Below are 10,693 nucleotides of genomic sequence, written 5' to 3' on the forward strand. Positions count from 1 at the left end.
TCACTGAGATCTTTGTATTTGCTCTGATTCTTGTATTCTGGATTCCCAGAATCATTTCAATGAGTCTACCCTTTCCTCGAAGCTAGTTGCAGTAGGGCTCCTCTCAATTTTGATTCAGACTTGTTTCTAGATCCTTCACTCCCAGACACAAACAGAGGCAACATTTCTTTCAGCACCATTAAGTGTGAAACCCTTTATTCTTTACTGAGAATAGCGTGTACAAAACACCAAATACAGTTCACCAGCATCCTGGGCAGGAGCGCTCAAAGTGTGAGTGAATGTGTGTTAGAAATGGCCTTACTGATTCCTGAACCTCTCCAAGGTTTTACACTGCTGGTGCCAGGCCAATCCTGTCATTTCCTCGATCAAAAACCGAGAAATACACCCTCAGGAAGGCTTCACCCAGGACCCAGAACTCTGTAGATCTTCTCACAACTTTCTCTTTAAAGATGGTATAGCAGTAGCCTCTAGAATCCTGGGGAAGTCAGAGACACACACCAGTCAGCATGAGCCCTTACCGGTGTCTCCCCCCAATATCCAGACCCAGCACAATTCTTTGTTTTATTTCCCTCTTTTGTTAAGTATCAAGGGGTTTTCTCAGAAGCAGGGGATATGAGAGTTCATCCAAAACCAAAGAGGGCCAATACAGCAGGTTGTCATGAGGAAGGGTGTGGTGAATGGAGGAATGGGAGTTGGGGAAACAGAGGAATGAAAAACAACAAAGTCCTATTGTAGAGCGTCAGGAACTATATTCAATATTCAGTGATATACCACATGAAAAAGAATAAGAAAAAAATATATTTTTATATGTATAACTGAGTCACATTGTTGTGCAGCAGATCTTAATGCAACACTGAAGATTAGCCACACTTCAATATATATATTTTTTGAAAGAACAAGTGTGTCCATAGCTCTCCTCATTCCCTGGATCTTTCCTTCTCACTCCTGTTCCTTATTTTCTCTGCAGAGAATGCTGGTTCTCCTCCTGCATCCCCACAATCTGTACTTTATTTAAAAAAAATTATTTTGTATTGGAGTATAGCTGATTAACATTATTCTGAGTTTCAGGTGGACAGTAAAGGGGCTCAACCGTATGTATCTAGGTATTCTTGTCCCAAAGATACCTCTCCCATCCAGGCTGTCATATAACTGAGTGGAGTTCCCTGTGCTACAAAATAACTCGATGTTGGTTATCCATCTTAAATAGAGCAGTGCCCACAACACTTTCTTGAACACTTAACTCAGGAACTCTGAGAAGCCTCCTTCGGCCCACACTCACCCTCTTTGGCCACTCCAGGCTTGGGTGGGTAACGTACTCTGGTTCCCCATCCCCACTGGTCAGTCTGTAGACCTCATCACCCCTAGAAAGTCCCCAGTGCCTTAGTGCAGAGTACCTTGCAATGTCATTTGCATAGAATCCAGTGCACTTTTGCCTAGAACCAAGCAACCCTCAAAATGGCTCAATGAGTTTGTCATTTTAGAATTCTTGAAACTCCCTCTCTTCTTCAAAGCCTTCTTTGAGTCCATCAGCCTGCTCTGAACTCTCTCAGGGAGCTGACATGAAACCTCCACCCTGTGCCGGGGCTGAGCAGTCACTGTGCACCCTTTATTCACCTGAGTATCCAACCTCCCCACTGAGGGGTCGAGGTCGGGTACCCCAATTGACAAAGGAGGCACCTGTTCAGAGCAAGGGGAAGATGCAGCCGAGGACTAGGCTGACCATGTAGTTTATCATTCAAACCAGAAAAATCTTGAGATGTAAGGTAGACAGTTAACTTATGTTGGGACTTCAAACTTGGACTGTCCCCCACCATTCTCCTTGTAACATGGCCTATGTCAGGGACTGCTAGAGCGGAATTTCATGTTCATGCACCTAAGGGTTCAGATTGAATTGAAGCTCTTTGAGGACTGAGGATCTTAATGTTCTCCTCTCCCTGACTCCCACCATGCCATATGCTGTGCTATCTCCACATTTATTTCAGGAAAATCAGTGTCCCAAATAGCCCTTTACTCTCAAGTGATTGGTATTGTGGGAGGCACTGGCCCAGCCACAGGAATCAGCAGCATCTGCAATGGTGCAGCATGGCCTCCAGAGGGTGCCTTCCTCCCAGTAGCAGCCCAAGGGTTCCTGCAAGCTCCAGTTTGAGAACCAACCCACAGTATTGTCCCCTCACCTTGAGGATGTAGGCTTGACCTGGCACTGGGTAGTCGATGCCGTTGATGGTGAAGATAATAGAAGGCAGAGTATTGACCGCAGAACATGAGACGTAGTGCTGTTAGAGAGAGAGAGTGAGAGGTTGGCCATGGAGATCCTTGTTGTGTTTGGAGACAGGGAGTGACCCTGGGGTGTGACCCTTCACCGTGGAACCCTGTGGCGTGGTGCCGATGAGCTTCTGTATGTTATCGACCAGTCTTCCTGGGCCTTGGATATGTGATGACCCGGTGTCCACCAGGGCCACACAGCCATCAGAACAAGCAATAACCTCTCCTTTCATGGTGATGCTGAGAGACAATGGAAGAAAGCGGGCATCAAGGTCACTCTGAGTCTCCCCAGAGTTGTCCCCTTCCCAACTGTCTCCTAAACAGCCCTTCGTCTCTTGCTCTCTTTTCCTTTGCTCTCAACACAGTACCTTTCCTGATATCCTCAAATGTAGTACTTGAATACACCAAGAACTTTTGTACCTTGACACAAGCTAGTCTTCCTTCCTAGAAGACTCCACTACCCTTTGACAAGCAAATTTCTTCTCATCTTCCAGATTCCAGCTTAATTTTATTGTTTTTGGGAAGTCTTTCCCCTAGTGTTTATCAGTCTCCTGTCTTGGTCACTATCTGTAGACCCTTCCTCATAACTGTTAATGCTGCTGCTGCTGCTAATTCACTTCAGTTGTGTCCTACTCTTTGCGACCTCATAGAGAGCAGCCCACCCAGGCTCTGCCTTCCCTGGGATTTTCCAGGCAAAGTACTTTAGTGGGTTGTCATTGCCTTCTCCTCCTTATGTCTAGCATGTACCAAAATCACAATTAACTATGTGGGTGAGTCACTTCATGTACATCTGCCTTGTTAAATGTGAGGGCGAGTTTTTTTCTCCTTGCCTCCCTGAAGTGCCTGGCACACAGTGGATGCCCAATAATTTTCTGTTCAATGATTGAATGAAGACAGAAAACAATAAGAAATCTCCAGAGAGCTGTATCTGATTGGGAACAAATAATGGGTCACACACAGAGTGAAGATGGAAATTCGCAGAAGCAGATTCTCATAGTAGGGGGAGAAGCTGTCTCCCAGCACTGCTCCTACAACCATCTCAGACCCTGAGACTCTGGCCAGGAAATACATGACTAGCCCACACAAACTCCAAAGTAGAGATCAACTTTTGTCTGAAGGTATCACACAGAATCCTGTCAATTATGCCTCTAGTCCTCAGGTCACTCCTGGATCCCACATTCCTGATTCTCTGTTATAGCCCCTGCCTCACTGGCTGCCCATGAACATGGGGATGTCTTTTGTATTAGTTGCTTTCACATCTTAAGACTGCAGCCAACCTCTTTCCACTGCTGGGTAGCTGCTCCCTAAGCAAACCAGTTTTCCCCATTTTCTCAGGACTGTCCCTGTTTTTAAAATGACATTTATCTGTATTGAGAACTCCCTATGTCCTAAGTAGCCCTGGACAGTTGGTCATCTTATCATAACTGTTCCGGCTAGTGAAATTATCCCTGATCCTCTGTTCACCATACTGTAGAATCCTCTAAACATGCTACCCCCCTGGAAGGGCAGTGGATGCAGCCCTCTCCCAGCTGCACAGACCTCTCTGGATCCTTTTAGGACCCTGGTAGAGCCTTGCTCAGAAGGCCTGGGGATTATGAACCCATGGGTTGTTTGTGTATTTATGTGCTTGTGTGTTTGTTTGCATGTGTGTTTGTATGTGTCTCTGTGTGTGCTTGTGTGTCTCTGACTAGCTATGCATGTTTTTATGTGTCTCTGTGTAGGTTTATATGTGTCTGCCTGTATGTTTCCAAGTGTCTGTGTGTCTGTCTGTGTCGTTATGGGTGGTGTATATGTCTGTGTGACTGAGTGTCTAAGAATGCATTTATGTGTGTCTGCCTGTGTCCATGTACATTAGTGGGAGCATCACTTGGGCTGACCCTCAGAGGGAGAGGTTTACCGGTCTACGTGGACACTCCAGTTGCCCGCTTGGATCAATGGTACCCAGTTGAGCTCTCCCTTGTAGTAGCGGTGGTCCACCCCACCAAACATCACCACACTGCCCTCCTGCTCGTCTCTGTAGAGAGAAGTGAGGGGAGTATCCTTGGAGGACAGTAACAACAACACTGTGTGAGAGCTGTGATGGTCCACCCATCAAGGCCCTAATAAGGTCCCCATGTGCAGATGCAGAAATAGTGTCTAGGAGAGACAGAGATCCAGATTGTGGTCTGTTGCTGTCTCATGAGTGGCACAGAGGATGTTAGAAGCTGAATCACTTGTCTGAGCTCTGCCCACTATGTCTTCTGAAGACGCCCTGAACCTTCAGTGACCTGAGTGCTCAGACACTCTCAGAGGACAGAGTGCTGAAGTGTTTTGGCTTTTCCCTTGTCCACCATGTCATTTTTCAGGACAATCAAGGCCTGGGAGTTCTAAGGGTGCGGGTTCAGGTCACCCAGAGTTGGCTCCACTGGCCTGTGACCTCCACTGTCCAAAGGGCTTCACACTCAGAAGGGACCCACCTCTGTTCTCCCTGTTTATAAATGCCTAATATTTCTTGAACAAAGGGTTCCACAGTTTTGTGTCCCACACTTTCATTTCTCACTGGCTTCACAAATTGGGTAGCTGATCCTGGGCTCCCTTTTAAATGCTAACGAGGAAGGAAAGATATCCACCATCCTTTTCCTTCCTTCCTTAACAAATTCATAATCAAATCAGAATGCTTTTTCCTCCAAAGTGTTTCCCGTTGCCTTCCTTTTTCCTCCTTCCTATCTCACCCCCCTAGACCAAGTTACTGGTCTTGAGCCCAGGAGTAGGTTTGTGTTCCAATAAAATTTTATTTATAAAAGCAAGTGATGAAGCCAGGTAGGGCCCTGGAGCCATAGTTATCCTTGGTTATTTTACTCTCAGGATACTTCTTTATCAAGTGTTCTATAATTTTCATGCAACTGAAAGCATCTTATAGCTAATTTGGAGAAAGGAATTGTCCATCTCAGACTTACTTGCTCAAGTAGAAGGCAAAAACAGGCTCAGAAATGGCACCTTCATTCTTCAGCTTGTCAAAGATGGGGATGGCTCCAGAGAAGGATAGGTTGGGATAGTTCAAGCCCAAGACACCATCATATTTTCTGTGCTCAAACCCAAGTTCCACCACGCTTAGACCAAATGGCTGGTCAGTACTTACAAGGTCCCCAATCTGTGGGAGAGAAGAGTGTTCCCACTTACAGATATGTGAAGTGGGGCTAGGACTGGGCTGGGGTGCATTGCCATTAGATCCTCAGAGAAGAATTGAGGCTGGGATCTGTCTTTGGTTGCCCACAAACGGGTAGAGAAACGTAGAAGGGGAATTTGGGTTCCATTTGAGAGAGGCTATGAACTCTAAAACATAGGCCCCTCTGAAAAACACCACCTGAGTGCGTTAAATTGGCCTCATGGCTTCTGTACAGGTGGGGCAACCAAGATTCAGGACAGGTCCCATTGGTGCCACCTTATGAACAAAATAATTCCGAGCTAGATAGCCTTCTCTTTGGCGTTACTGTGACCTAATGACAGAAATGGACTGAATTCTCTGTAAGGTACTGTGCATTCTGCATCTGTCCAGGAAGACAGTAGCTGAAAACACAATCTTGCTTGCAGGGTTCTATGAAATTACTGCCTGGGGAATTCACTTTTGGGGATATGTGTATATTTCTGTGAGTGTGTGTGAAAAAGAAAGAGAGGGGGAAACTACTCAAGTATTTTGGGGGAAGCAAGCCATAGATTTATTAGACTCTGACGGGTCCTCTAGAGTGAGAACTCATTTATCAAGCCCCTTGAATTCTCAGGCCTCCAGTTTCCCACTCCTGATACATGAAGCCCTTGACTGCCTCCAGGGTCCCCAGATCTGTTTTATCAACACCCCACAGCAACTTCAGGACTGAAAAGCCAGCCTAACTCCACCTTTTATCACCTGTGTGCTCTCAGCAATGTCCTTGCTGTCTGGTCCTCAGTTACCTCATATGTCTCATGACCTAATCAGAGTAACTGCCTTGTGAGGTTGTTGCAGAATTAAACCAGTTATCACCTGAAAGTTGCTGGAACAGTCTGTTAATATAAAAGTAGGTGCTTTTATCCCTTCTCACTCTGAGCCAAATGAACCTTGAACTGCTCATGGGCAGAGGAGCTGCAAGTCCACAGCTCAAGCCACTCTCTGGGTTAGCTAATTTTGTTTGCTCGTGTGTCACCAAGGGCACTGCCACCCGAGACATGACTCTGTGGATAAGATGGCCAAATTTTATGGGAGTTAGGCTAGGAAAGATCTTGCCAGATGGCCCTGCATCTGTTTTGTAAGCAATGGTCACCTCATATCCAGTCCTGACTCAGCATTTGTTACACTGTTACCCGAACTGTGTCACGAACAACAACTCCTTTCATTTTCCCACATCCATACACGATCCTGAACGTCTTATTGGCAAGCCGGAAGGTGGAAGACTGAAGATGTCTGAACCTAACACGTGTAGCTGTAGACACAAGAGATGAGTGTCATCAGGTGCCAAGGGTGGAAACAGGGCGGCAGGGTAAGTGAAAGATGGTCCGGGTAGTGGGTGTCTGTACTCACAACAGGTTGAGCTGTTGCAATAGATGGAGGGTACCCACAAGTCAGATGAGGCTGTGTCAAAGATAACCTGGAACTCCTGAGGGGGTGTTCCAATGGTGATGTTACCCACGTAGAATATCTACAGGGAGAAGGAGGGAGTGGGTTAGTGCAGAACTGGCTACCCTCTATTCCCACACTGATGCTCCCTCTGGGTATCACATATCTTGAGAATACTTTCTAACCACCATGCATCACACAGACTTTGGTCACAGAGGTATCTCCATTTGATATATTTTTCCTGTGCTACATTGTATGCAAGATATGAACTCTATGACCAAGCGTTGAAGTGGTACCTCCTTCATGGGAAGCACAGAGGCATAACCACTGGGACTCCAGGACTGCTGGACACCTGGGGAAGTCCTGGTGCCTTCATTTGAGGAGCTATGTAGTCTCTTCAAACCAAGTTTCACACCCCCTTCTCCAGGAGGTCCTTCTTGATCAACTGCAACCAATCCCTCTAAACTCAGACCACATCCAATCAACACCACACTGGGAACCCTTTCAATTGACATGTATTTATTCTTTGCCTACCTCTCAGGCTGTCATGGGCATTCTTGAAGACAAAATAAGCCCTTTTCTAATCTAAAAACAGTAAGCACTGTGTTAGACTCTTATGGCCATATACGGAATACAGGTTCAGTAACTTTTTCCTGCTGTCATTCTTGCATCTGTAGAAATTGAATTCCTCTACCTGGGGATTCACAATTGCTTTTCAGAGGGTTCTACCTTTTGATCACTGATGGTTCACTCTTCATCTATAACTGAGTGGCTCATTTCGTTCAGAAGGAACAATTGCCCTCAAACTAATGACACATTTTTTTACATAGAAATGGATATTTACCTGCCACCTGGTAATTGCCAGGCCCAGTCACAAAGACCAACAGTTGAGGATGAGAGTGCCTCTGGGTGGGGTCCCTGTTTTCCATTGTCTCAGCCTCCTGCAGGAACCCCAATCCCAACATCCCTCTTGGCAACTCCAGATGACCCCCATGCTAAGCTAGAGCACCAGGGAGCGCTGTGGAGCACCATCCTACCAAAATACTCACATCTCTGATATTTCTCAATGGGTGAATAGTTAGATTTGAATCACGAAAAGAAATATGAGGCAGTCTGTAAGGATGCTCCTTCAAGACATCGTTCAGCAAGTTTTTTCCACTGAGGGTTTTTCTCATGGTCTTCACTCTCCTTAAAGGTATTCTTTCACCGAGCATTTGACAAAGAAAACAAAGAAGATGCTACAATTAACTGTCAGTGTTAATGCATAAATGTCATTTTAATGGCCCTGTGTGTTTTCTAATCATTTTTATGCAGCACATTATTATCAGAGTTTTATGCATATACCATGGCAAAGACATAGATTTGAATACAGGTTATTTTCTGCAGTCTTGGGTAAGCCATATGACCATGTGGTGTCTCACTCTCCCTTTCGGCAAAATGGTGGAATGTAACAATACAAACCCTCCAAATAGAATATCTTGGGGATAAGTGAAATGATGGATATAAGGTACCTGATAAAAAGGAAAGCTCAACAATGACAGCCATTAGCATTGCTGTTGTCATCCCACTCATTCCTCCTCAAAGCACCTCAAGGAAGGAGGTAGAAGGGGACTCTTATTGTCTTTTACAACGGAGCAATTTGAAATGCAAGAGGTTCCTGAGTTGGCTGTGGTCACACTGCTTGTCAGATATAAGACAGTGTATCTTTCTCCAAGTTGAAAGAGAAGAGAGATTTGAAAGAATCCAAGATATAGGGAACAAGGAAGGGAAATTCAGAGGCTTGAGAAGGAAGTAAGAGTAAATTGAAAAATTAAAAGAAAACAACATGAAGAGAAATAGACTCCCAGTGACTTCCAAAGTGATGGAGAGATAAATGACAGTGATACAGAGATGCAGACATAGGCATATACACACTGAATTTGACAGGGAAAAAGAGGACATGTTAAACAAAATATAGAAAAGTGCTATTCCACAGGACCAGATCAACATCTGCATAGACTGTGCACTGAACAGTTGCAAGGAGTTGCATTTTCAACAGGTCATGACATGACTGGACCCCAAATGTTGTGCAACCCAAATCTACACCAAGACCTTGGGATCCACAGTTCCTATAGCAAGTTACTTATCAATAAGTAAGAGTTGAACTTTAAGACTCTTAGGGAAATATTCCATTTCCTTCTAAACCTGATGGGTGAAAGAATAATCAGATGAAAATAAAAATTCGATAAAGGAATATGATGTGACATACAGTCCCCATACTTACTTGACTATGCACTCTGAGAAGGCCACAAGCCCGAAGAGCACAAGCCACTTCATGCTTCCCTCCTGCCTCCAAGTACTCAGGGAAGTTTGGGTTCTTAGCATGTAGTGGTGACTGGGAGCCCCAGTTATATATACTCTGACCTACCCTAGTTTTCCCCTTTATGCCACTAAAAGATCTGAAAAAACCACAAAGGTCTCGATAAAAACTACCTTCATCCATGTCCTTGGCGAATGGACTTTGAAGCTTTTCAGAATACAGAGAATTTAAATGCAATCTCTTCCTTGAATCTTGGCTGGAAAATCAAACTGATCTGCATGGACATCTAAGAAGATGGAGAACCTTGCCTACTTGGAGAAAAAACTGCTAAGAACATCATGAAAATGGATAATAGGGGCCATGCTTGACACGCGTGGTTTCATGTCATCTTCCTAGTCACTTCATGAGATATGCATTGCTGTCTTCGTGGGAGAGGAGATTGCTAAGATGATAAGTTGTCAAATGGCAAAGTGAAGACTTCAGCGACAGCCCAGGGACATACAATTGACTTTAGGTGGTGGGTCTAATGGTAGACATAGGGGCACCTATGATGCCAGCCTGCATCAGAGATTTATGGTAGACCAGTATTTCCATTACATGGTTTCAGTATTGGAAGAAATGTCATATGCATCCACAAGATATTTTATATCATCCAACAACTATACAAGGAAGAACTGTGTGCTAGATTCTGGGTTAAAGGCTTCAAAGTCAAAGTTGATCAAGACAAAAGTAGTCTTTATCTTAAGAGAGCTAGCAGTCTAGTTCTCACAAACTCACGGCCCCAGGAGGCAGGAGATATGATACTAGAACTAGGTGGCCATGTTGGAATCTGGCCAGCACAGGTCTTACCTCTGGGAGCAGCCTTTCCTCCACTTCACTTGTGCTGGAAAGCAGGCCAGTTGGCCATGTTTTCAAGAGAATCAGAAGTTTGGCTATTTATGTACAAGCTACTGATTTTAATGTTAGCAACTAATTTTATTTTCCAGAAAATAAATGGGAACAATATCTCCACAGCAATGTGCTGGAATCAGCCTTCGATCTCTGCAGTTTTTTGTTTCCTGCCTAGAGTTGGGAGTTCAGTGGGACAGAGAGTAATTTAATACATGTTGGTTGATTTTAAAAGAGACTGACTGCATACTAAACATGCTGACTCATTGGAAAAGACCCTGATATTAGGAAAGATGGAAGGCAAGAAGGGAAGCAGAAGACAGAGGATGAGATGGTTGGATAGCATCACCAAGTTGATGGACATGAGCTTGAGAAAGCTCCAGGAGTTGATGATGGGTAGAGAAGCCTGGAATTCTGCCGTCTATGGCATTGCAAAGAGACGGACACAACTGAAGGACTGAACTGAAATGAACAAATTGAGAACAAAGACTAACAAATCTAATTGCATCAAGTTGTTGACTAGCTACGTAGAACAACACATTACTTAAGTGACTTTAAAATTCAGACTCATGACTCTACATTCAGAGTGGAATATCTTCTAAGGAAAAACAAAAATCCTGCCCATCAAAACAAACAAAAAAAAAGAAAAGAAAAAATAAAGGAAAGAATTCTGACAC

The 10,693-nt window shown here is 44.5% G+C and overlaps 1 protein-coding gene across 1 annotated transcript; it reads right to left on the minus strand.

The window, feature by feature from the left end:
- Positions 1 to 211: 211 nt before the first annotated feature.
- Positions 212 to 9,193, minus strand: LOC120874500 (pregnancy-associated glycoprotein 1-like). Its single transcript, XM_040255928.1, has 9 exons — positions 9,093 to 9,193; positions 7,879 to 8,029; positions 6,794 to 6,911; positions 6,577 to 6,695; positions 5,199 to 5,392; positions 4,160 to 4,276; positions 2,361 to 2,502; positions 2,175 to 2,273; positions 212 to 475 (listed from the first exon to the last, which is right to left on the minus strand). Exons 1-9 carry the CDS (start codon positions 9,191 to 9,193, stop codon positions 326 to 328), a joined length of 1,191 nt encoding a protein of 396 aa, XP_040111862.1. The 3' UTR covers positions 212 to 325.
- Positions 9,194 to 10,693: the final 1,500 nt, after the last annotated feature.

Source organism: Oryx dammah, unplaced genomic scaffold (genome assembly GCF_014754425.2).
Source record: "Oryx dammah isolate SB20612 unplaced genomic scaffold, SCBI_Odam_1.1 HiC_scaffold_15, whole genome shotgun sequence".
NCBI lineage: Eukaryota > Metazoa > Chordata > Mammalia > Artiodactyla > Bovidae > Oryx > Oryx dammah.

Bases quoted from the DNA above. Each gene is read 5' to 3' on its own strand.
- LOC120874500 (XM_040255928.1), bottom strand. From the start codon at position 9,193: ATGCTAAGAACCCAAACTTCCCTGAGTACTTGGAGGCAGGAGGGAAGC. The intron at 5,393-6,576 runs GTAACAGTGTAA...TCTCTCCCACAG, and splicing joins TTGTTCGTGACACAGTTCGG to ATTGGGGACCTTGTAAGTAC. The intron at 2,274-2,360 runs GTGAAGGGTCAC...TCTCTCTAACAG, and splicing joins CCACGCCACAGGGTTCCACG to CACTACGTCTCATGTTCTGC.